Source organism: Sus scrofa, chromosome 8, assembly GCF_000003025.6.
Source record: "Sus scrofa isolate TJ Tabasco breed Duroc chromosome 8, Sscrofa11.1, whole genome shotgun sequence".
NCBI classification, from domain to species: Eukaryota; Metazoa; Chordata; class Mammalia; order Artiodactyla; family Suidae; genus Sus; species Sus scrofa.
Window position 1 is genome coordinate 124,579,445 of NC_010450.4, and position 27,941 is coordinate 124,607,385.

General features: G+C 39.3%; 1 protein-coding gene across 24 annotated transcripts in view; it reads right to left on the reverse strand.

Moving 5' to 3' along the window:
- BMPR1B (bone morphogenetic protein receptor type 1B) overlaps positions 1-27,941 on the reverse strand; it is a 499,194-nt gene that overhangs the window by 42,797 nt on the left and 428,456 nt on the right. For 18 of the 24 annotated variants that reach the window (XM_021100409.1, XM_021100418.1, XM_021100408.1 and 15 more), the window contains 3 exon segments: positions 14,503-14,662; positions 4,611-4,713; positions 3,866-3,968 (listed from right to left, as the gene is read on the reverse strand). In XM_021100409.1, coding sequence (XP_020956068.1) covers positions 3,866-3,968; positions 4,611-4,713; positions 14,503-14,662 — 366 coding nt within the window. 24 annotated transcript variants of the gene reach the window in all.

Here is a 27,941-nt window from a genome sequence, read left to right on the forward strand (position 1 = left end):
TGTATGACTGGGTCACTTTGCTGTACAGTAGAAATTTACGGAACACTTTAAATCGACTAAAATGGAAAAAATAAAAAATCATTAAAAAAAAAAATGACCAAAAAAAAAAATCCCTAGGGGCTTCGTCTCAGAGAGAAATTCTCCCGGCCTGCCTCGCCCTAACCAGAATCTGGCTCCATCTACAGGACAGTATGTGCACTGCAGCCATTTCAGCACTTGAGTCAAGGATTTTCCCAAACCCTCCAGCTACTGTTAGGACACATCACTTCCACTGACACCTTTTCTCTGTCAAGAGAGTCTAGCATGTCTACCTTCACTTCCAGAACTCCTCACCCACCACCCACCTCCACTCCCAGTACATCCGCCGCTATACAAGTGCTTTTCAAAACGCTGACGAGAGATGGTCTAATTTTTGCAACTGGTTCACAAGGGAATAACCACGAATATTGAAAGGGAACATTTATACTTTCTTAGCACTTTGACATCGGTGGAGGAGTTTCCTCTGAACAAGGTGTTGTTGAACTCACGTGCTGAGACACAGGGGCACTAGCCATATCCACATACAGGTCTTTTTCTACCAAAAGTGTTGCCCAAACTTTAATGTGCATATAAATCACTTGGGGAATCCCGTTAAAAATGCAGGGCTAGTAGCGTGGGGTGAGGCCCAAAATTCTGCATTTCTAGGGAGCTCCAAGAGATGCCGATGTTGCTGATTTGCAGGCCTACTTTTAACAGTGAGGCTTCAGTGGACTGGATTAGGAGGCTCTCAAACCAGCCATGCTGTTTCATATGCTTATATTTTGCAAATGTTTCTCAAATATGACAAACTAAACCTCTGCACTTCATAGACTACCTCTGTTTAGCATCAGTGCTAGGCAAAGGCTGTGCAATCTTGGGAAAGTTAATCAATCTCTCTGTGCCACAACATCCTCATGTTTCAATGGGGAATAATAATCCTAAATTGTGGGACTGATGTGAGGCTCAATTAGGTTAATTAATGCAATAGTTGTTGGCATAATTCCTGGCTTATGTTAGTCATTTTAATTTTTTATTCCTGCCTTATCTACTTAGAACACTTGTGTTCATCCTTAAAGTTTGTTCAGGAATCACTTCTATAAAGCTGTTTTCACGTCCTCCCACCCCAGACAAAGTGAGCTATTCACTCTTCTGTGTTTAACACTCTTTATAATCTAACTCTACTGCTGAGATTTTCCTGAGTATTCTTTAATTATTTCCATGTTTCTCTCTCACATCCTAGTGTGCCCGTCTTGAGAGCAAGAACTTTCTTCATCCGTTTCTGTATCCTCAACACCTGGCATGTTGACTGGCAAAACTGAAAAAAAAAAAACCAACTGAATTTTTTATGTGGATTATTATGACTCCATCTTACAGAACTTTCTAGGTTATAGTAGGAACAAATGTTATAAAATGCTACCATCAAAACTCTGAAATGTCCTTGTATTTTGATGGGAAGACTTCCTCTCTCAAGAAAAAAAACTGGAGGAGTTCCCATTGTGACTCAGGGGAAACGAATCTGACTAACATCCATGAGGACGCATGTTCGATCCCTGGCCTTGCTCAGTGGGTTAAGGATCCAGCATTGCCGTGAGCTGTGGTGTAGGTCTCAGACACAGCTTGGATCCTGCATTGCTGTTGCTGTGGTGTAGGCTGGCAGCTACAGGTCCGATTTGACCCCTATCTTGGGAACATCTACATGCCACAGGTGGGGCCCTAAAAAGACAAAAAAACAAAAAACAAACAAACAAACAAACAAACAAAAAACACCAACCTTAAAAGCAATGAAAAATCAGGAGTTCCCGTCAGGGTTCAGTGGTTAACAAACCTGACTAGTATCCATGAGGATGCAGGTTTGATCTCTGGCATTGCTCAGTGGGTTAAGGATCCGGCATTGCCATGAGCTGTAGTGTAGGTCGCAGACACGGCTCGGATCCTGCATTGCTGTAGCATAGGCCGGCAGCTACAGCTCTAATCCCCTAGCTTGGGACTTCCACATGTTACAGGTGCGGCCCTGGAAGGGAGGGAGGGAGGGAGGAAGGAAGGAAGGAAGGAAGGAAAGAAGAAAGAAAGAAAGAAAAAAAGAAAAGAAAGAAAGATCAATCATGATGAATCATTTTAAGCTACTTATATAAGACATTGGACTCTATAACAAATTACAGATCATTTATTTTGTGATGAGAACAGCAAGAAAAGAAACATGGGAGCTGTTTTCAACCAGGAGGCTTTGGGATACAGTATTTATCTTTTTCAATGAGTGATGCTAAATGTATAAGTCTTGGAATTAAATTTTCTAGATATTTTCTTTTTCTTTCTTTCTTTTTTTTGGCCATTTGTCTTTTTAGGGCCACACGGGCTTGGAGGTTCCCAGACTAGGGGTCTAATCAGAGCTGTAGCTGCCAGCCTACACCAGAGCCACAGCATCACAGGATCCGAGCCACGTCTGCGACCTACATCACAGCTCACGGTAACACCAGACCCTTAACCCACTGAGCAAGGCCAGGGAACCTCGTGGTTCCTAGTTGGATTTGTTTCCACTGTGCCATGACGGGAACTCCATAAATTTTCTAGGTATTTTCAGAAATTTTTATCAATATATGATTTGTCTAAAAAGTAGTTACTCCAGCATAAATAAAAGGAAATGTCATCTAGGAAATAGTCTGATTTAGCCCTTCATAACGTCTTATTTTTAACTTTTTACTTTTTATAGCTGCACATGTGGCACATGGAAGTTCCCAGGCTAGGGGTCGAATAAGAGCTATAGCTGCCAGCCTACACCACCAGCCACAGCCACAGCAATGTAAGATATGAGCCACATCTGCAAAGCACACCACAGCTTGCGACAAGGCCAGATCTTTAACCCACTGATAGAGGCCAGGGATCGAACCCAGATCCTCATGGATACTAGCCAGGCTCTTAACCCATTGAGCCACACAGGGAACTCCAGGTCCTTACCTTTAAAATGAATGTAGCCAAACAGTGGTTTTTGAGTGTAGTACAACTTCTGAATAATATTTAGGGATAAACATAAAACACTATTTCACTCCAGGCTCTAGACACCGTGTTTTTCTGAACGAAGTGAGAAGACGTTAAAGAAGCTTTTTGTTTTTGTTTTTTTTAGGTCTGAATCTGTGGCACATTCAAGTTTCAGGCTAGGGGCTGAATCAGAGCTGCAGCTGCCAGCCTACATCACAGCCATAACAATGCCAGATCCATGGCGCAACTTCGACCTATGCAGCAGCTTGCAGGAATACCAGATCCTTAACCCACTAAGCGAGGCCGGGGATTGAACCCACATCTTCATGGATACTAGTCAGATTATTAACCCGCTGAGTCACAATGGGAACTCCAGAAGTAAGATTTTTTTTTTTTTTTTTTTTTTGTCTTTTTGCTATTTCTTTGGGCCGCTCCCGCAGCATATGGAGGTTCCCAGGCTAGGGGTCGAATCGGAGCTGTAGACCCCGACCTACACCAGAGCCACAGCAACGCGGGATCCAAGCCGCGTCTGCGACCTACACCACAGCTCACGGCAACGCCGGATCATTAACCCACTGAGCAAGGGCAGGGGCCGAACCCGCAACCTCATGGTTCCCAGTCGGATTCCTTAACCACTGCGCCACGACGGGAACTCCAAGAAGTAAGATTCTTAAGAGTGAAGCCACATGCCACCATTCTCCAGGGAACTCCTTGCACGTATCTTTGCATGACGGTTTCACTGTCATCTTGCCTCCGTCCTCTGCCTCAGGAGTAGGAGACAGTACAGGTAGATACATTTAGAAAAGAGTCATTCTTATACCTAAAGCTTCCTTATACCTAAAGCTTTTCCAGCCTGGAAGCCTCCTCCCCTTACCTCTGGTCTTCAGCGGAGGCAGTGTGGGGTGCAGATCTTTATTACATTCATTCCGCTCCGTGCAGCATTCAATCGATCGTCTTTGATGAGGAATGGGCGTGTCCTAGAATTGAACCCCAGCAATTATTAGTACGTTCCCCTACATTTCAAAGTCATATCCTCTAAATCTAGTAAATTAACACTACTTGGAGAACTCAAAATTTTGATAAATTTATTCAAACTCGAGGAAAATGTTGTTTTAGGTAATGTCTTTCAAATTATCATGCGTTATCTTATTACAACTTTCGCATTTCAACAAAATTACTCTATTTGTAATAACCAATGTGCCACACTATAAAGACAGGAAGAAGGTGTGGCTTAACCCAACTAACCAAACGGAGCAGGATGATCTGAGTCACTAAGTCAGAAGTGAAGAGCAAAAATAAAAAGAACATTTGATTTCACAACGAAGGGAGGAGAGTTTCCTTGGAGCGCAGTGGGTTAAGAACCTGGCACTGTGGCTGCAGCCGCTTTGGTTGCTGGGGACTTCCACATGCCATGGGCACAGCCAGGGAAAAAAAAAAGAAAGAAGGAAAGAAAAAATGAAGGGAGAAGTGATCTAATAGGAATTTTCAAATTATTTTCCAAATTACTAAAAACTACATAGTCTAAAAAACAATAATTGTTTTATCTCGTTTGGAACCTGGGTGTTTGAAATCTGGCCAATGAAAGGTTGCAAAGTAGAATTTAAGGTTATCTTCCTTACCCGACACTGAAAATCTGAGCCTTCTAGTCCTAGGCATCCAGAAGTGACCACAGGCATCCCAGAGTCATCTTCTTCTATCATTGTGAAACAATATCCATCTGTGCTAAAGACCAAACAGGCAAAGTAAGTGTGTGTGCCTGTGTGTGTGTGTCTAGGGTAAAAGGAAATGAAGATGTTTATCACTTGTTTCATTGCAAACAAGAAGAAAGTCAATGGTCATGACAGGTTACGAATCTGTTTAAAGAATTCCCAAACTTCCTTTCAGGAAAGTTGATTCAGTTTTCATAAAACACTCAGCAATCTCTCCTCTGTCCAGAAACTTGGGAAAGAAGGAGGATCCAAAGTTTCTATATAGTATATATACATTAATAACCACATACATCAAATACTAAACGCTTTGGTCTTTCGCAGGTACCACCTTCACCAATCCAGAAACTCCCGCTAAGTGGAAGGTAGTAGCACTCCGCGTACCTTCTGGACGGGGAAACTGAGGCTCAGGTTCCTTGAATAATTTCTCAAGGGCCATACAGCTACTGAGAGGCACAGGATGGGGGTTGAATCTGTACAGGTGAAGGTTTACTGTGGTTCTACTTGCTCCAAGGTAGTGAAATCTCTCTTACTAAGGCGCACAGACTAAAGAAGGGGAGGGATCAGGGCAGCCTAAGTGAGGTGACTAAGAAGACTCTGCCATGCGGTACCCTCCGCTTCAGGGCTGGCGCCGCAGAACACCAGGCCCTGTGGTAGCCAGGCCAGTCTTAAGTTGGGTGTGGGGTGATGAGGGATGACAGAACCTTCCCTTAGTCCACATCAGTCCATCCTCGCAACAGCAGCAGGAAGGAAGATTCTATTTCACCATTGGGTAAAGTTATGGGAGTCTAACAAACTTTTGTAAGGTCATAAACAGTTACAGAATCAGGCCTGAAATCAACAACTGCTTACTTCATTCCCACACATTTTCCAAAAGCCCCTCCTGGGACGAAAACTGAAAAACAAGACCTAAAATATAAATACAACTATTTATAAACAGACATTACTGTATTCACAAGCTCGCATGAGGAATGCCAGCAGACTCCCAGTAGAAGTCATAAGCCACCCCTGCGTGTACGCAGAAATAAAGCACTACACGATATCGCCAGATTTTTCTCCTGGACATGCATGCTCAGGGTCCAAGACAGAGGTGACCACGCAGTGCTAAAATGTCAGGGGAAGAAAGCTCTGAGCACGGTGTCAGCCACAACTTGTGTGTTATCTACGCTGTGGTAGAGGGAGCAGCACCAGCCCTTCCATTATCATCAACACCCTTAGAACTGCTTACTTGTTATAAGCCTCAAGTGATCTCAAACACCTCAGTTTCCAGGAACCTGCACAGTCAAGGTCAAACATACGAATGAATGGCAAGGAAGGGCCAATGAGAAATCTCTCTGTTAAACGAAGGTCAAACGCATGAATATTCTTGTAGAAGAAAGACTGCCCCTGACTAGCCCACACTCTGAATTCCTGGGGGCTTTTTAGCCAATTTACTGAAATTGCTAGGAAAATCTCAAGCTTGTAAAGGCTGCAGGCCACAAGTAAAATAGCTGTCGCTTGGAAATTCACTTTAAACAATAATAACTAAACAACATCCATGTGATTTTTAAATTCCTTTCTTCCAGTTAGTCTATGTGTGCATCTGACATTTCTCAACAAAAGTAAAATGCAAGTATTAGAAATAAAGTCGTTTTAAGGTTCTGACATGACGAAATCATAGAGCAGCTAGAAAGGTCTGATAGAATTGGTAAATCTAAAATAAAATGAATTTCTTCATAATCATGAGGTCCTCTCACTCAAAATCTAAATACATAGAAACGTACTTTTCAGGCAACTTACAAGTATCGAAAAAGCTGGTAAGGCTGTTGGATGTTACCCTTGTGAGGTCCTGGGAAACGTAAAGAAACATCTCAAAAAGTAAATCCCAGCTTTAAAACTGCACTCCCTTCTCTGTGAAGAGGGGGAAACTAAAAATATAAAGAGGGAACAGAAACTAAACTTTTGGTAGAACGCACACTGTAGTGTATGAAGAAGCAGAAATAAAATGCCGTCCACATGAAACATATAATTCCAAAAACCAGTGTTACTTCAACAAAAATAAATTTTAAAAAGAGGGGACAGAAAGGGAGAGAGACCCTGGGGAAAAGAATCAGTGTCCCTAAGTCATAAATTTGAATGGGAAATCAAATATTTCGTTGAGGACAAAAAGGAGAGGCGTGCATATTATCAACAACAACACAAAAATAATTTATAAGCTTCTTATTGACACTGCTAGCTAGTAAAGGACACTAACGGGAAACTAGCAGTACAATTACAGAGCCTTAAGAATTACTGGAGAACGTTCAACTCTCGAGCAAGCACAAATGTAAACACAACTACGCTCTGGCGTCAAAGCTGATCAACGTCACCTGCCACAAACAGACGGCTGCTGAATGTCACAAAAGACATTCAACTCTTACCAGTGGCTTATTTCAACATTCTGCTGCTGGTTGCCATACTGAAGCTTAGTTTTCAAATGTTTTACGTAGATTATTACCTCTGTTGTTCCCAGAGTGTTGACAGCAATAACAAGAAGAGATGAAGAATCATGAAGGAAACAAAACTTGAAATAATTCTAAACAAAACTCAATGTAGTGAGATGTATACATAAATGCAGGATGAATCATATGATTACAGTAATGATCATGAACTTTAAAAGAAGACAAGTGGGAGTTCCCGTCGGGGCACAGTGGAAACGAATCCGACTAGGAACCATGAGGTTGCGGGTTCGATCCCTCGTCTCGCTCAGTGGGTTAAGGATCCGGTGTTGCTGTGAGCTGCAGTATAGGTCGAAGACACGCTTGGATCTGGCATTGCTGTGGCTGTGGCACAGGCCAGCGGCTATAGCTCCGATTGGACCCCTAGCCTGGGAACCTCCATATGCCTCAGGTGCAGCCCTAAAAAGACAAAGACCAAAAGAAATAAAAAAAATTTTTTAAAAATTAAAAAAGACAACTGACTGAGGGTGGAGGCAAGATAGAATAGGAGGTCAAGAGATACAAACTACCACGTATAAAATAAATAAGCTACAAAGATAGAATGTATAACACAGGAAAATGTAACCATTATTTTGTAATAATTTTAAATAAAGTATATCTGTAATACTGAATCATAATGTTGTACACCTGAAACTAATACTGTAAATCAACTATATTTTAATTTAAAAAAAGAAGACAATTGATGTAACATTTCAAAAATGCTGCCCTTGTGTTATGGGAAAAGTAACTGACAGAACAGCTGCACGTGAAGATGATCCGTCATCAATAATGAATGCCTCTCAATACGATGCTCATTCATGAAAAAGCAAAGCATTTGAAAATTTAAAGGTCACAGAGGTCAAAGTCATGGTAACAAAACTTTTGTTACAACCTTTGGATCTGCCCAATAATCCAAAAGCATAGGCGTGCCTGGGACATCCTGAGAGATCATCAGGGCTAAACTGCCTCAAGAGATGGGAACAAATGACCATCTCTAGGGCGATATGCATCCAGAACCTGAACGCCTATTCTCATTTGGAGTCAAAGGGATTTATAAACAGCCTTCTGGATTCCAACTCATTCACTGGTTTTACACAGAATGGTTAGAAACCAATTTCTTAATAGGTCTAAAGTAGGTCTGACAGTGTCTTTAAGGTACTCCTATTAATTGTTTTATTTTAGTGAGTACAGTGTTTATAAGGTTTATCCAAGTCTTGGTTCCTTTAACTCTATTCATCCACTGAGATTTTAGGCTTCATTATTGCAAATCCTAAGGGTGTTCAGAAACATCACGACCACAGTTGAGAAGGGACCACCACAGAAGTTTTCTTTGAACTAGTTTAGATCTATATAAAGATTACTGTAACTATAAAATAATTTCTAAAGTATTAGTTAAAAAGAGTTTATCTGAGCTGCCCCATCAGAATGACAGGACATTTTAAGGCATTAATCAGAACTGATTAAATAAATGGATACATGCTAGACTGCTTCTGCTCATTGGTTGTAACAGCTTTCTATACTGAACAATTTATTTATTCCAATAAAATTGCATCAGATTATTCCATTTTTATTCCAATAAAATTACATTAGATTATTTATTCCATTTTTATTCCAATAAAACTGCTTCAGATTATCTATTCCATTTTTTTAGAATGTGAGAAATAAAATAATTCTTAAATTTCTTTCGAATATCTTTTAAATTTTAGTCAGAATCTTTTTGAAAAGGCTGTTTGTTTTAAGTCCATCATAAATAGGTCCTTGAGAACACTATCTCCTAAAACATCTATTTCACATCGAAGGGAATAAAAGTTTTCAAAGTGTTCAGTCACAAGTCAAGACAAAGATACAGCTTTCAGAGCTGCCGTTTAAATCATGTGGATTTTAGTCAGTTAACTAAAACAGCTCAAAGCTGCTTAGATGAGCTTTGTGAACAGTAGTTAATTTCACAAACACTTATCACGCATACTATGCCTCGGAGTTGGATGTTGAGAAGCCAGGGTGAGGAAGATGCAGCCTGCACTTTGGGGAGCTCAATGTCTACCAAGGCCACCAAGCCTACCAAAGACAGCCGTTCAACTTCAAGCAGGAGCAGCGTAAATCACAAGCTAATCAAGTGCTTCCTACTGACTGGGGCAAAAGCAAAGAGGAATGTGGAGCAAAGGTAATTACCAGTGTAATAGAATCCTATGGTTTATATTGGTTTGTCCCCCCTTATCATCCTAAGTGGGTGGGTTCCCACAGTGGGGGAGGGAAAGAGGGTATGACTATCACTGCTCCCCTTCTCTGGCTTCTCCTCTGAAGGGTTGTAGCACTGGAGGAAGATGAAGTTACAACATTAATGACGAAGTTCCAGTGTGAGAGAGGCCTCTTTATCCTCAAAACAATATAGCTACCATACATCCTTCTCTGGCAGCCATATCAGCGATTTGGCTTTTTGTTCAGTTTTTTCTATGAGCTTTAAGATTTTCTGAACTCACCTCAATTACAGTAAACAAGCATTTGCACATTCCCCACCCCTACCCTGTGCAGACCCTCCTACCTCTCACCTGGACTGCTCTAAGATCCTTCTAGAGACCTCTCCGGTCTTTAGACTCTAAGCCACTCTGTTCAGCACTGCCAGATACATCTTACATTTTCCCCTGTTGCTCAAATATCTTCAATGGATCTCTATGTATAACTGCAAAGAGAGCCCAACACGATTCGCTTTCTAAGAAGTCCAAGAACAAATGGGCCCATTTAAGTATTATTTGTGGGGAATGAGAGGCCCAAAAGCAGTTATACCCTATCAAAAGACTTCATAAGTGAATTTGAAACCATATCTGCTTCCAACCCAATTATAAGTTTTAAAGAAGGACCCACCATTGCTCATAAGTGAAATGCTTTGAACAAAACATCTTCTACTAGAATTCTACTAGGAAAAATAAAAGCTCAATGTCCATGTGGCCTGGGCAACAGAGGATAAACTAGATGAACAGAAGACAAACAAACGAAAGAGAACAATGCTCACTTTAATCACTCCGAGACCTGGGTCAGGAGCGCCTGTCCGAAAGCACATAACACCACATTCAGCAAGAGGCTCAGAAGCTCTGAGTTAATACAAGCTCTGTGTAAGGGCTCTGCTCAGCAGGGCCTGATAAATCTCACATCTTCCTTCCTGCTCAAAAATCCTCAGTGGTGCTCTCAGTATAGCTGCAAAGAGTTCTGCACTGTTCTTTCCAGTAGGCTCCTAAGCTGTCCCTTCTGCCCCCTTTGACCCTTCGATACATCTGGAGACTTCTCCTCCAATCCCTCGTTTAGGCAGCCTGGTGTCATTTGCACATCTTTGTGCAAACATCCAATGTGATTTATTACACCTACAAACCCTGAAAACTCCCCAGGCAGGAGAATTTTTGGTCAAAACCCAGTGAGGCAAATGAGGAAGTATTTGAAAATACCTTGAAAAGGAGTAAAAAAAAAAGTTTTTAAACTGAATAAACTTGTATGAGAGAATAGAGGACTAGAGGGAGGTAATCAGAGAAGAACGAAAAGCGACGATCACAGACCACGTCAGGTCCAAAAGCGAAGGAATCAAGGGGAACAGATGATGTACAGAAAAAATAAACAAGGCTGAGATTACACCTGCTAAGACAGGAAAATAAGATAGAACATTGCATGGTGAAAGTCATAAAAAAAGTCAATTAAGGAGACTTTGCTGCTTTCAAGGCATGCAAAGTCTCAGGGATAGTCTGGGGTCCTAGGAATAGAATCTGGAAAAGGAGTAAGGGGGATACACAAAGCAAAGCAACACCTGAAAGGTATTTAGAAGATAGATGTTCTGTTGAAGGAGACAGGACCTTGACTTCATCCCTTACTCTGAACTAGGGATATTAAAAATGGTTCTAATATTGCATTTGACATGATATATTTGCACTACATATCTCCCCTAACATGCAGGCATCCTCTACATGTATCCACTAGGCAATGTAAATGGCATGGATTTTGGAAGCAGCCCACATCTATACCTGATAGGAATCAAGGCCAAGAATGACTCTGGCTTTGGTATTGGCTGGTAAACTGACTGGTGGTACTCATGAGTAGTTTTTTTTATTGTTGTTTTTTTTTTTAAAAAAAAACAAAAACCTCTAGACTTTGCACATGTCTTCTGAATTCTCATGCGACATTTCATCTGTTTTAAGAATGATGCACTTTTGATTTGGGCCACTTTTTAGATTATTCTCTCTACAAAAGAGGGATTAGTCATGAGGATGTGATCTACTCAGGACACACCCAGCTTGGCTAAGATTTGCCTCGTAACAGCCATTAGCTAAGCTTCAGGCAAATGCACCCTTGTCTTCAGAACTGTTTGACCAGGAGTGCGAGACCAAGTGCAGTATTACTGAAAGTGTGCTACCTTGCAAGTTACTTGTTACTGGTCTGTGAGAATGTTAACACAGAAATGGAAACTTGTATAGCAATACATTGAGTTCTGCTGAATCGAACAGCCAATAGAATAATGGAGCGTGCAATCTGCAAGTGATTTTTAAATTATTTTTTCTAATTCATTTTTATTGTACGTTAGAATGTTTAGTGCACAGCTATTGGAGAGAAAAAACTTTGACCAGAGATAGCTTGAGAAGTACTGATTTGGAGGGCTCACAGGAATGGATGCAGAAGGGCCTCGATCTATTTAGGTCTAAGGGCACAGGTACAAAAGGAGGCCCTGTGATTCAGACAGGATTGATCTCAGTTCACAGGAGACTCGACTGGACTCAATACCGTGTTAGCAAAATCAATGTGTATTTTATTCAAGAGTGAATGTTTCTGCTCCTTTGAGCGTCAGGGGTAGCTATTCGTCAAAAATTCGGGACTTTGGGGAGTTCCCATCATGGCGCAGTGGTTAACGAATCCGACTAGGAACCATGAGGTTGAGGGTTCGGTCCCTGCCCTTGCTCAGTGGGTTAAGGATCCGGCGATGCCGAGAGCTGTGGTGTGGGTTGCAGACGTGGCTCGGATCCCGTGTTGCTGTGGCCCTGGCATAGGCTGGTGGCTACAGCTCCGATTCAACCCCTAGTCTGGGAATCTCCATATGCCCCAGGAGTGGCCCTAGAAAAGGCAAAAAGAAAAAAAAAAAAAAAAAAAAAAAAGAAAAGAAAAAAAAAATCAGGACTTTGGAATCTTGGCCACAATGTTTTAATCATTTGGGCATGAACAATGAGTAACCTAGTAAAAATTAAGTAACCTCTCAAAGCCTCAGATTTCTCACCTGAAAAATACAGATGTTACATTATTTATAGGAATGCTATGATGATTAAAAGTGGGTGAAAGTAATCACACCAGCAGTATGAAAAGCTCAACAAATACTAGTTTTCTGTTGGCTTGAAGTTAACTGATGCATGTTGACTATCACAGTATACTCACAATTTTTTGAGGGGTTCCATTTTTCTAGACTGCTAGTTTTGTTTTGTTTTGCTATCATACATCAAAGGTTGGAAGCCATACAATTTATAACCCATTCCAATCTGGCCTCCATATCTACTTTCACATTAAATATTTCTAAACTTCAGTCCTCAAGGTCAATGAATCTGATTGCAGTGTTTCAGTTCTTCTCCTAACAGCATCTATCACGGCTGACCTTACTTCCTCCCTTTGTAAACTTGGCTTCAATGACCCATACTCACTGGTGGTTCTGAGTATCCTGGAAACAGCCTCCTTCATCCAAGCATTAAAGTCTAAGGCTCAGTCCTATGCTGGTAGATTGAATTGTTCTGTTATTGCTCTCAATTCTTCACGCCACACCCTAACCACTGCTTCCCTTTGACTTTGAATTTGAAGACGTCGCTTGGCTTGGAAAATGGAATGTTAGAGGACATGACGCGAGCAGAAGCTTTAAGAAGTTGCTTCTTCAAATTCACTGGAAAAAGAACAGGCCTTTTGCAGCTGCTGGGCTGAGAAGAATGAAGAAACCCTGGGAACGGGTCTAAACTCAGGAAGCAGCCTGAAGCCACGCCCACCAGCCCAGCAGCGTCCAGCGCAGCCGCAGTCCATGGGTACACCCGGAAATGGAACAAATAAATGTCCTTTGCTGTAAGCCACTGTGCTCTGAAGCTTGCTTATTTCACGTCAAAAACTGACTCATCTTCTACCCTTTCAACACTCTCTCCCCATCCTCTTATCTGAGCTCCAAATCCATATCTACTGCCTAGTCCCTGAGATCTCCACTTGGATGTGTCAAAAACCGCAAACTTGGCATGTTCAGATTGAAACTTGATTATTTTCCTCATCGTCCATCATCCAAAGGTTGCAATATGCACATCAGTGTACACTGCAAACTTATGAAGCCCCTCCTGGCGGCCTTCCGTATCCATGCCACGAACATAAAACTTTCCTTCTAAACATTTTTCCAGCACATCTCTCTCCTGCACCAGCATCACCCTGGTCCAAGATCACTCCTCTCACGCGAAATTTTTTTAACTTTAAAAAACAAATCCTTTATGATTGAATAGCAGTTTCACAACTATTTGGTTTTATTTCAATGGACAAGCATAGCAAGAACAGCTTTGGTGATTTAATTCTTCCTTTATGAACCAAGTGAATTCTTTATTGCTTTCAGAAATGAACCTCTGCCCGTGAGACAGTCATAACAGGAAGAGAAATGAAAATTCAGTCTTTTTAAAGCAATGAAGCAATGTAGGAGTATAATAGATATTATAATGAAGGTAAAAAGGTTCCTTAACTTCTAACATGAACTGTCCTTGAATCTACTTTTCTGTGTCTCTTACTGGCTGCTGTTGTCCTTGAATTCACTTTTGTCTCCCTCTAGTACATTTAATATTTTGCAGCAAAGACAGTTTTTCAAAAACGTAAATCAAATCACACAATCTCCACTGGCCCTCCTGCTTAGACACCCCCTCAGGCCACAGTCACATCTCCCCGTCTTCAGGCTCAAATCCTACCCTCTCTCCTCCTACACGCCAAGCTTCTCTCTCCCACAACAGAGAACCTGACTGCAGCCCACCATGCCTCAATGTGACATAATCAATTGTTAAACAAAACCCCCACACATTGGACACCCCCTGCTGTCCAGGGCCGAAGTCTTTTGCAAGAAAATAACTGGTTCTTGCTCCTTGGCAAAGACCTTGAGATCCGTGCTCTGTGTGCACATGTGATGTGTGGAGGAAGAAGAATCTCAGAACGCATTTCAGGGCAAAATGCAATTCAATACTTCTGTACATAAAGGTGCGGCTCCATGAGTTAATGGAGTTAGGTGCTATTTCCCAAAATGTGTTCTTGGAAACACTAGCCTACAATTCTATGGTCCAAAAAGGATGACCTCCTGTTAAAACTAGAGTTAAATAATTGCTTTGACCAACCTGCAAATATTGTTGACTGAGTCTTCTGGACAGTGGTGGTGGCATTTACATCGCAAGATCTTTGGACGAGGGGTGGGGGCTGTACTCTCACCATCCTCTTTCTTGGTGCCCACATTTAATTTTCCTGAACTTCGCAAAAGCATGTTATCAAGGAAGTTTGCTGAAAAGAAGAAAGAGTCAGAGTTTAAGTATCTGTGGGATAGCCCAGCCACAGTCTTGCGTCCAAATAATGATATGAAACAAAATCTTAAGTACTCATGATACTTAAAGATTTAAACAGAAAACATTCTGATGTTTTGATACTAAATTTTGTATGTTCTATATATATAAGTCTCACACAGAAATGCTCATAATCCTTTCAGGGTAAGTTTACACATTAGGTCAAAATAGTTGTATTGATTGAGTGCAACGAGTCTGATAAGACACTAGTACACAGGTTCTCTTTAGGCTGCATGGTACTATTGTGGGTAAATACTATCATTCCCATTTTCTGCTGAGAATATTAAGACTCGAAGTTTAAGTGACTGCACACAGCTAATAAATCATGAAGCTAACATTTAAACCCAGACTGCTGGGCCCTCCAACTTGCTACTAGTCTCTTTTCTTCAGGCGTCCTCTTTAGGTATATCATGTATTTTTTTAAGAAATCATTTGAAACATTTAACCTGCAAAATTGAGCAGGAAGATGAAAACTCAGTTTTCAAGATAAATTTCAAAAGATACATCTTCCTCATCAGTTTCCACAAGCGGAAGTGCTGATGCCACATCTTCAATGCAAGACACGATAGTACACATGATGTCTAGAGAAAGATTTTTCTGGGTTCAAAAGCAGTCTTTACTGTTTACCAGAGAGTTAACAGCGAATAACTTTACCAATCATCTCACTATGCTTCATTTTCCCATCATCGAAATGGAGATAATCTTAAGTACCTACCTCACATTAAGAGCCGAGAGTGTGTATGTTATGTAGTAATACCTGATAGATGTTAGCTAATGTTATTGGCAAAGTCTTACCATATACCTTTTAAATAGTAAGACAATGTTTCATAACACATCACTGAGAGAGTTTTCGTATTTTCTTTACCACTACTTTTGCAAAGTAATGACACTCAAGAAGGAGGCATGGATTAATACCTACTAGGTTTTAGAGAGCTCTCACACATGCTATGTCACTGTTGAAATTGTCACTCTGAGCAGTTTTTTTTTTTTTAATTTTTTATTTTCCCACTGTACAGCAAGGGGATCAGGTTATCCTTACATGTACACATTACAATTACAGTTTTTCCCCCACCCTTTCTTCTGTTGCGACATGAGTATCTAGACATAGTTCTCAATGCTATTCAGCAGGATCTCCTTATAAATCTATTCTAGGTTGTGTCTGATAAGCCCAAGCTCCCGATCCCTCCCACTCCCTCCCCCTCCCATCAGGCAACCACAAGTCTCTTCTCCAAGTCCATGATTTTCTTTTCTGAGGAGATGTTCATTTGTGCTGGATATTAGATTCCAGTTATAAGTGATGTCATATGGTATTTGTCTTTGTCTTTCTGGCTCATTTCACTCAGTATGAGATTCTCTAGTTCCATCCATGTTGCTGCAAATGGCATTATGTCATTCTTTTTTATGGCTGAGTAGTATTCCATTGTGTATATATACCACCTCTTCCGAATCCAATCATCTGTCGATGGACATTTGGGTTGTTTCCATGTCCTGGCTATTGTGAATAGTGCTGCAATGAACATGCGGGTGCACGTGTCTCTTTTAAGTAGAGTTTTGTCCGGATAGATGCCCAAGAGTGGGATTGCAGGGTCATATGGAAGTTCTATGTATAGATTTCTAAGGTATACTGAGCAGTTTTTGATTTAAAAATCTCTCAACACATCCAGTTTGCCTAGAGCTAAATAAAATTTCAATACAAATATTATCTAAAAGATGTTGGGTTAAAAATTGAAATTCTAGATCAGAAGTGCAGTGTACACAATAGGTGTGTACAGTGTGCATTTGTTATTTTTTTAACTACAAATTAGTGTCTCCAGCTACTGGTTATGTCTGAGAATGAGTGCAGAAGATGATCTGTGATGATTTCTCCTGACTTGCTCTATTATGCTAATTAGTTGGGTTCTTACAGTATAATAATTGAAGGAAAAAGAGCAATTAACTATGTTAGGTCAATTTATTTACTTTTTTAAATTTACTTTTTGTCTTTTTAGGGCCACACTCGCAGTACATGGAAATTCCCAGTCTAGAGGTCAAATCAGAGCTGTAGCTTCTGGCGTATGCCACAGCCACGCCAGATCCTTAATCCACTGAGCGACGCCAGGGATCGAACCCACATCTTCATGGATACTAGTTGGGTTTGCTGAACCACAACAGGAAGTTTCAGATCAATTTATTAGAATTCCCTCCAATCATGCACACTAATATTTCATTCAATTTTTCAAATTTATATCAGAGGTACCTTTCTCCAGCAGTTCCTTGTATTTTAATCTCTAGAAGACACATCAATAGCTATGCATGAAGATAATGTTTAAGTCAGAATCCTGGGCCACCCACAGCGATTCTGATTCCAGGGGTCTCAAGCGAGCCATGGGAAGGGCACGTTTGGCAAGATTCCATGTGATTCTTAGGTGATGTGCAGCATCCACTTTGAGAAGACTGGACTAGATTAAGCAAATATTTAATCCAATCACAGATTAATCCCAAGAGGTGTTTATTATTTCTATAAAATAGGGTGCTCATCCTTAAGTTAAATCCCAAAAATCAAGTGAAATTTAATATAGTTCATGTTAATATCTTGTATTTAAAGTCATGTGTTACATGTCGGCCTGCATAAATGCCTTAGCACTACTGGCCATCCAGTAGGTCAATATTGCAGGGCTGTTTCACTGAGAAACATCTAATGCCCCTGTGTTTGGATTTTGTTCTTTACCTGGTCAAATTCTTGAGTACAGACGGCATAAGGCAGGCTGCACTGAGTTCCGAAAGCTGTGGGGGTGGGAGGAAGGGTCAGTGTCACTCAGTGTAAATGCCCCCTGAATGTGTGCAGTAGTGGTGCCCTTGCCGCCCTCTCTGGTGCCCTGAAGTCTCTCATCTTAATTGTGAAAATGGGAAATAAGGAACTCCTTAGCCATTTTCTTACAGTGAGATTTTGTCATTAAGATACCTTATGGAGTTCCCATCATGGCTCAGTGGTTAACGAATCTGACTAGGAACCATGAGGTTGCAGGTTCGATCCCTGGCCTTGCTCAGTGGGTTAAGGATCTGGCGTGGCCGTGAGCTGTGGTGTAGGTCGCAGACGTGCCTTGGATCCCGCGTGGCTGTGGTGTAGGCCGGCGGCTACAGCTCTGATTCGACCCCTAGCCTGGGAATCTCCATATGCCGCAGGAAGCAGCCCTAGAAAAGGCAAAAAGACAAAAAGAGAAAAGAAAAGAAAATGGCTAAGAAAAAAGAACCAATGATATAAAAGAGACCCAGAGAAGACAGTGGCAGTAAAAACTTGGAAACCAGAGGACAAGCAGTAACTGGTTTAATAAAGCTGAGACTGCTGATTCTCTCCAAAGGTGGGAAGAAACCAAGAAGAAATACAAGCCAACCACTTAGCTCCTAAAGGCTTCACAGTGGTACCACAAGTTATTTTTAGACGTGAGAGTGAAGGGAGCATTGAAAGCAGGAGGCGGCTTAAAATCTATCTGAGAAGTAGTTAGGGCTTCAGCGACCCTCTTCCATTCCCTACAGGGTGGTTACATTTCTTCCTCACCTCCCCCCCTAGAAGACGAGAAGAGTAAATCCAATATGCATAATAGCACTGAGATGCCTTCCTTATTTCCCATTTTCACAATTAAGGTGAGAGACTACAGGGCACCAGAGAGGCGGCAAGGGCACCACTACTGCACACATTCAGGGGGCATTTACACTGAGTGACACTGCCACCCCCACAGCTTCCGGAACTCAGTGCAGCCTGCCTTATGCCGTCTGTACTCAAGAATTTGACCAGGTAAAGAACAAAATCCAAACACAGGGGCATTAGATGTTTCTCAGTGAAACAGCCCTGCAATATTAACCTACACTGATGTCTCTGATGACAGCATCGACCCACCACAGAGCTTCTCATCAGCCTTTTTCTTTTTTTCCTTTTTCGGCCGCACCTGTGGCGTGTGGAAGTTCCTAGGCCAGGGATGAATTAGAGCCACAGCTGTGAACTATGACACAGCTGTGGCAACTGCAGGTCCTTAACCTGTTGCACAGGGCCGGGGTGGAACTGGCACCACTGGGACAAGCCAGATCATTAATGCACTGTGCCACAGTGGGAACTCCCCCATCAGCTTTTAAAATGCTCCCTTCTCTTATGCAGAAGCCACTAATTCTAGGGTCATTGGATATACTAAGAAACCCTCAAACATCAAAGGCTGAAAACAAAATAAATGCACAGAGGAAAGAAACTTGGAAGGAAACGTCAAAATTTAAAGAAAACCTATTATTAATGCTCTCAGCTTTATAAAAAATATATTACATCAATGAAACAAGAATATGTTGCTACATAAACAGAGTAACAAATAGGGAACTCTACGAATGTGGTTGCATAAATAAAAATCTCAGTAGGAGAACTGAAATAAAGATTAGGAAACCTCCCATGATATAGGGCAAACCACAGATACACAGGTAGGTAAATTAGAGCATTAATACAAGAAACTCAACATCTGAATAATAATAACATCTCTAGAAAGGAAGACTTGAGAAAAGAGGGGGAAGGAAATGAAATTAGTACATAAATAGTGCAAGATTCCCATAACCCAGAGTTCATGCTGTGGTGCAGTGGGTTAAAAATCCTACTGTAGTGGCTCAGATCGCTGCAGAGGTAAGGGATTGATCCCTGGCCTGGCACAGTGGGTTAAAGGATCTGGCACTGCTGCAGCTGTGGTATAGGTCACAGCTGTGGCTCAGATTCAATCCCTAGCCTAGGAACTTCCATATGCTGTGAGTGCAGCCATTAAAAAAAAAGGATTTCCATAACCTCAAATGAAAGGACCCACAAAGTATATGAATAGATTCAGACAAGGGCATGTTATTTTGAAATGTTAAAACAATAGCAAAAAGGGAGATCCCAAATTTATCTATAGATATACTTAGAGATTAAAAATAACTATGGCAGGGAGTTCTCATCATGGCTCAGCAGGTTAAGAACCCGACTAGTATCCAATGAAGATGTGGGTTTGATCCCTGACCTCACTCACTGGATTGAGGATCTGGTATTGCCACAAGCTGTGGTGTAGGTCCCAGATGCGGCTCATATCTGGGTTTGGTGTGGCTGTGGTGTAGGCTGACAGCTGCAGCTCTGATTCGATCCCTAGCCTGGGAACTTCCATATGCTGCAGGTGCAGCCCTAAAAATAAAACATCAAAAACAAAAAACTGTGGCAGAGTTCCCGCTGTGGCACAGCAGGTTAAAGATCCACTGTTCCTGCAGCTGTGGTGTAGGTCACAGCATCAGCTTGGATTCATTCCCTGGCCTGGGAACTTCCATAGGCTCAGGGTGCAGCCAAAAAAATAATAGTAACTATGACATTGAACTTGCTACAGCAAAACCAGAAACTAGAATAAAGTTATTTCTTCAAAGTTCTGAGGGAAAAGTATTTCAAATCTAGGAATGAATCCCTTCGAAAATTACAAATCAAATAAGCATAGAAGAAAAGCATTTTAAGATTTTTCAAGGTCTTGAAAATTTACCTGTCATGCATCTTTCACGGAAAGCTATGGCAGGAGAAGCTCTGCCCAAATGAGGGTATAAACAAGAAAGCAGAAGAAATGGGTTCCTGATAACAGGACAAACCATCCTAAAGAAAGGAAAGGCTTCCTTTCTCAGGATAATGGTGAAGGCAGATGAAAAGATGAGAGCTAAGGAGTGGACCCGAGGAACACCAGGCCTGACTGGGGGCAGGGCAAGAGACTCGGGGAGAGAAATGCCCAAAAAGTTGTAAATAATAGAGTAACTCAAGTGTTTTAGTTAAACTGACTGAGTTTGGCCTTGCTCCATGGGTTAAGGATCCGGTATTGCTATAAGCTGTGGTGCAGGTCGCAGACATGCATTGAATGTGGCATTGCTGTGGCTGTGGTGCAGGCGGGTAGCTAGAGCTCCTATTCAACCCCTAGCCTGGGAACTTCATATGCCATGGGAGTGACCCTAAAAAAACAAAAAAAAAAAAAAAAGAAAAAAAGGGAAAAAGAGAAAAAAGAAAAATAATTTAATAATGGGAACATAGGAAACTAAGAAAACAAATAACATTTTAACTGCTATATACGGACGAAGGGGGACAGAAATGTGTGTGTGTACAGTAGGCATGAGGGTGGTAAAAATGTCTATAATGGGAATTCAAAGGTAACATATAAAACGGAATAATCAAGCAGTAGTAGTGCAATTGTTCGTTTGGTGATACCTAGGAAAATAATAACAAAAAGAATGTAAAAAGGTGCTGCTGTAGTTACTAACGGAGACGGAGAAGTTGGGAGATGCTTTCATTTAAAAGCCTCTTGTAACTTCTGTGTGTGTGTGTGGGGGGGGGGTGCAAGTGCAATAAATGTATAGGAAGATTCACATCTATATAGATATGATGAAATATGTGAAGATCCTACTTAGATCCTACTTCTTGGGGAAAACTTAATCACCCTGTGAAGGAATTACTCAATTCTGCATCATGAAATTCTCCTATTTTTCATCCTGGAATTCTTCACAGTGTGCATTCAAAGGGGCCATGAATCCTGTTCACACAGCAGCATGGATCTATGGAGTAGCAATAGATAACAAGTGAAGCTTCCTGAAAGCATCTGCAAATTTGCTTCTCAGTTCAAAATAGGGAAATGACTAGTCTCATATTCTAATGTGGAATTAAGAATATTTGTGAGCAAGAAAGTAACAGGAAATCAAAAAGGAAAATCCAGTGACGAAGAAGCAAGTTTTCTAGCCAATCTTCATTGTGAGATTCAGCACTGGACTAATGACCACTGGCTTGGTACTAACACTAAACCCCTTATGGTTTACTACGCTTTATGTGTCTACATATACATGCTTAAAGCTGTACTAGATCCAAATACATCCTTCTATACCGTGAGTTATCAAAAATCTATTTTGTGGTATTTTGTAGAGCATTCTAAGTTAACTACTTCAGTTAAATTAAGATACCCGAGTCTCTTAACTTCAAGCAACCTTTATACTCAAATTCTGGCTCTCAAAGACTAGACAAATCCAGTAAGAACCATCCTTTCTATAGGGATTACAAAGATGAATGCTGCTGGGTAATCTTTCAAAAAATGCTTAACGCTTTAACATGCAGTCAGATACAAGCTATTTTACCAAAAACACATTCAAAAGAAAAAAAAAAAGGTAAGTACAGCTAGCTCATAATAAAGACATCATTTCTATCAACTGAGTTAACAGAAGACAGACTGAGCATATAAGGCTGCCTTCATACAATATGACCTGAACAAGTAAAAGCAATGAGATGATAAATGATTGCTTTTAATTAGCATTAAATAAATGGATGATTAAATGCAATTCTGAGACAAGTGGAGAGGTGTCTGCTTTTGCTAAAATAATCAAGCCAGTCATTTACGTAAAAATGTGCAATTGCTACTTAGTGGTCAATTAACCTGTATGTGTTTAACTCCTTGTGAAATGAAAATTGTTATTACATAATCCATAACATTTTGATCATAAGATAAAATTAAAATAATTGAGTGATATTTAGAGGCTAACAAAAGACAAGAACAAGAGAAGCAGTAGCAGCAGAATAAATACATCTGATTAGACTCATCTTAAAAGCTAAGAACACTTAAAAGACAAGATCTTTTTTTAGTTGAGGTATAATTAACATACAACATTAGTTTCAGGTGTATGACAATTTATATATTGCAAAATAATTACAATAAGTCTAATTAACATCTATCACTGTACATAATTACAATATTTTTCATATGATGAGAACTTTTAAGATCTACTCTCAACTTTCAAATAGGCAATACAGTGTTATTAACTATACTCACGGTGATGGACATTACACCCCATGACATATTTATAAGGAAAAGTTTGTACTTGTTAACTCTCCTCACTCATTTTGAATGCTACCCTACCCCTGCCTGTTCAACTACCAACCTGTTTCTATGAGCTTGTGTTTGATTTTGCTTTGTTTTAGATTCCACACATAAGTTGAGTCATATAATATTTGTCTGACATTTCACTTGGCATAATGCCCTAAGGTCCATCCACACTATCATCAATGATAAGATTTCATTCTTTTTAATGGCTGAATAATATTCCATCAAATATATATACACACATATTCATACACTCATCTTTTTTATCCATCCCTTGCTGGACACTTAGGTTGTACTATATCTTGGCCATTGTAAATAATGCTGCAATGAACACAGAGGTGCATGTACCTTTTCAAGTTAGTGTTTCCACTTTTTTGGATAAATACCCAGATGGGGAATTGCTGGATCATATCATAGTCCTATATTTAGCTTTCTGAGGAACCTCCATACGGTTTTCCATAGTGGCTGAACCAATTTACATTCCCACCAGCAGTACAAGGGTTCCTTTTTCTCCACATCCTAACCAGCATTTGTTATTTCTTGTCTTTTTGACAACAGCCATTCTGACAGATGTGAGGGCACAGCTCATTGGGGTCTGATATATATATATATATCCTTTGATTAGTGATGTTAAGCATTTTTATGTTCCTGTTGGCCATTTGTATGTCTTCTTTGGAAAAATGTCTATTTAGATCTGCCCATTTTTAGTTTTATTTATTTTCTTTTTTAGGGCCAAACCCATGGCATATGGAAGTTCCCAGGCTAGGGTTTGAAACAGAGCTGCAGCCAGAGCCTACACCACAGCAATGCCAGATCTGAGCTGCATCTGCTACCTACACTGCAGCTTGTGGCAACACCAGATCCTTAACCAACTAAGCAAGGCTGGGGATCAAACCTGCATCTTTGCAGACATTACATTAGGTTCTTTACCTTCTGAGCCACAATGGGAGCTCTTGCCCAGTTTTTAAATGGAACTCTGTTGTTGTTTTGATACTGAATTATATGAATTCTTTATATATTTTGGATATCAACCCCTTCATCAGACACAAAACTTGTATTTTCTCCCACTCAGTAGGCTACCTTTTCATTTTGTTGATGGTTTACTTGGCTGGGCAGAAGCTTTTCAGTTTTATGTAGTCCCACTTTTTTTTTTTTTTTTTTTTTTTGCTTTTCTCTTTGCTTTTGGTGTCAAATACAAAAAATCAGAAGCAAGACCTATGTCAAGGATCTTACTACCTACGTTTTCTTCGAGAAGTTACACGGCTTCAGGTCTTGCATTCAAGTCTAATACATTTTGAGGTAATTTTTGTGTGTGGTATAAGATAATGATCGAATTTTCCCAACACTGTTTATTGAAGAGACAGTTGTTTCACCATTGTATGTTCTTGGCTCCTTTGTCATAGATTAATTGACCACAACTGTGTTGGTTTATTTCTGCACTCTCTATTCAGTTCCATTGATCTATGTATCTGTTTTTCTGCCAATACGATACTGTTTCAATGATTACAACTTTGTAATACAGTTTGCAACAAGAGAGGATGATGTCTCAAGTTTTATTCTTCTTTCTCAAAATTTCTTTGGCTCTTTGGAGGTCTTCTGCGGCTCTATACAAATTTAGAATTGTTTGTTCAATTTCTGTTTAAAAATGCTGTTGGAATTTTGATAGGAATTATATGAAAGCTGTAGACTGCTTTGGGTAGTATGAAAATTTTAGCAACATTAATTCTCCCAATTCATGAGCATGGATTATTGTCTGTATCTTCTTCAGTTTGTTTCATCAATGTCTTATAATTTTTACCATGCAGGTCTTTAACCTTCTTGGTTAAATTTATTCTTAAGTATTCTATTCTTTTGGACGCAACTGTAAATAGAAATTGTTTTCTTATAGGTCATCCATTATTAGTGTATACAAATGCAATAGATTTCTGTACAGTGATTTTGTATCCTGAAATTTCACTAAATTTATTAATTTTAACAGTTTTTGGTGGAGTTTTTAGGGTTTTCTATATATAATATCATACCATCTGCCAATAGTGACAATTTTACTTCACCCTTTCCATTTTAGGTTTTTAAAATTCTTTTTCATACTTAATTGTTCTGGCTAGCATTTTCTATACTATATGGAATAAAACTGGCCAGAGTAGGCATCCTGGTCTTGAGCCTAACTTTAAAGGAAAAGCTTTAAGCCTTTCATTGTTGAGTATGCTGTTAGTATGCTACTGAACTGAGTATTATATATAACAAGCTGTGGGATTGTTATATAAATATCCTTTTCAGGTTGAAGCATGTCCCTTCTATACCTATTCTGTTGAGTTTTTGAAATCATACATGGTTGGTGAGTTTTGTCAAATGCTTTTTTCTGCATTTATTGAGGTGATCATATGATTTTTATCCTTCACTTTGTTAATGTGGAAATTATAGAAATTGATTTGTGGACCTTGTAACATCTTTACCTCCTTGGAATAAATCTCACTTGATCATGGTGTATGATCCTTTCAATATACTGTTGAATTCTGTTTGCTAGTATTTTTTTGAGGATTTTTACATTTACGTTCATCAGGGATATTGGTCTGTAATTTTTTTTCTTACGGTGTCCTTGTCTGGTTTTGGGATCAGGGTAATGCTGGACTCATAAAATGATTTTGGAAGTCTTTCCTCCTCTTCTGTTTTTGGAAGAGTTTGGGAAGGATTAGTAATAATTCTTCTTTGAGTGTTTGATAAAATTGACCAGTGAAGCCATCTGGAAGTAGACTTTTGTTTGTTGGGAGGTTTTTAATTATTGATTCAATTTCTTTAAGAACTTTCCTAATAGCTAGTTGACATTTGAGATAAAGGATCAATGACAAACTTAACTTTTATCTACTGCTATAATAATAAAAAGGAATTTATAAAGGGATCACTTTCACATAAAGTAATTTTGCATTTATTGAACACCTAGCCAGCCTCACACAGACAAGCTTAGGCATTTTGGATCAAAAACAAGACTGAACACATCAGCTAAGGCATAAAAAAACCATTGACATGTATATACCATGAATAATAACCTCATAAAATCATGAATTTAGCCTGATAACCATGTCAAAATAAGAGAAGAAAAAAGACAAAGATATATATTTATGATAATGTGAGCATTTAAGTGAACAGTGGAGTAGTGATAATGAAGATACATCCCAAATACCTGATGTTTGATTAAAACAATTCTCAAAATGCATATTTTACATTTTATTACATTTGTAGCATCCCTCCATTTGAAACAGGAGAAAGACAGACTTTAAGATATAATAAAGTTTGACTAGCCCATTCAAATAATGTAAGATCAGTATTAACTAGATCCTCAGTTTATTTGATTTTGTGCTAAATTGTATATAAATGATAATCACTGAAAACAATTGGAAGATGACTAATTATTAAAGAAACATTATGTATAATTTAGTACACTGTATTTTCTAAATCAACAAGTTAAATAAAAAAAATTCCACCAAGGAAAGCTAAATAGTGAATGGTCTCTACTAAATTAAGTTGAAAAGAATTTCAATAAGACTGATTGTTTCTTTCCAATAGCTTTCCAGGCAATGAAGACTTTTTCACTGCTTAGTAACAGAATTATAAACAAATCTGACAGAAAAAAACAAAATGTAAGGAGAAAAAAAAAAAACTGAGAAAACTCAGGTTGTCCAGAAACATCTTAGGAATAAATACTACACCAGATACATCTCTCTTGAGGAGCTCAGTCCATTTCTCAGTTGCTTTCCTCCCTCCAACCCGCTCCCTCTCTAATGCCAATCCTTAGCTTAATGGTGTGAATCCACAAGCTTGAGATGCTGCCCTGTTAACTGAGCTGGTTACGTTATGTTAATCCACATAGTTAACCATCCAAATTATTACCAAAGTAGGGCATGTGGAAGCCAACCTGTAATTTTTTCTCATTTTTCAAAGGATCAGTAGATTTTCAGGGAGCAAATGAACCACAAGATCCCTTCAAAACATCTATTTGTGTGTGTTCTTAATGAATCACAACTAAATTATAATTCTTATGACTTTCATATATGAGATAGATTTACAGATTTTCAGGCTAATTAATCAAACTTCATGAAATAGCTGAACGATCAGCATACAACAGTGTGACTTTCATTCAATTACAAAGGCTAACAGATGGTTATTTTTCTTGACTATTTTTCTTGGGTATATGCTGTAGTTATATGCATGTTTTCAGCTAGAGTGCATATCTATATATAGTCATGTACAAGTTTTTCTACGCCATTCTTTCCTGGGTAAGTTAGGAAGTAAGGCAGTTATAAAGAGTTTCTTTAAAGCACTTATATGAAATCAGCAGACAATTGTTAGCTAGTATAAACACTATAAAATAACTCATTTTTTTGGTTTACATACTTAATAAATTCTTGATTTTTATTATCTTTATATTATTTTACATTCTAATGTACCCTTCCATATGTTTTTTTAGAAAAATGAAAAAGATTTATCAAAAAAATCAGAAAAAAGAGCAAAAGCAAATTGTAAAAAAAAAAAACCTGCAATACTACAATTCTGCAAGAAATAAATTTAAGCTTCTGTATTCATCCAATACACCCTAAAGTATGTTTTAGCTAAATTTAGTTTTGAGTATTTTTCTTGGTAACATTCTTATCACTTCAAAAATACGATGGAGCATCTTAAGTTTGTGATATAAAATACTGTTTTATATATCACAGTGAAGAGAATCTCAGAATCTGCTGTCATGTTACAACGCTCAGAGAACCATCTTTATGGTGGAGTTAATTCAAGGATATTAACTCTCAGGCACACAGTGCAGTAAGAAATGGATCTGAATCTTCAAAATTCATTCAAAGATGATGTAATTATTTTGTGCCACAGGATCTACTAGGAATCTATTTTTTTTTTCATTTTCTTTTTCACTTTTTAGCTCTTTAAATATCTCAAGAATTAAGAGATTTTTTAGTCTTCTCTGTTCTACCTATTGTTCACCAGAGGGCAGGCTGGAGCAAGAGGAGAAATTCAAATTCATTTCAAGTAAGTCTGTACTTTACGTAGCTTGGGTAAAAAGATTAGTGGAAGAAAATGTGAAAGGACTGAACTGTCCAGTAACACTCTGGAAACGGTCCAGTCTGTCACTATCCATACTGTTATGATAAAAAATAAAATGAATCAAGGCCCATTTCCTCCCTCAGCCAAAACTTGCTTAAACAGCACTTTGGTTAAAAATAAAACCCCCAAATACAGAGGACTAAAACAAAATCAGAGCTTGAAAACAATATTAATTTTCAAAATAACTTTTAGTGATCCTGAAGAGTGGGTTTAAATAGATAACTAAGGTTTATTTTCATCACCTAAGCCTTAAAT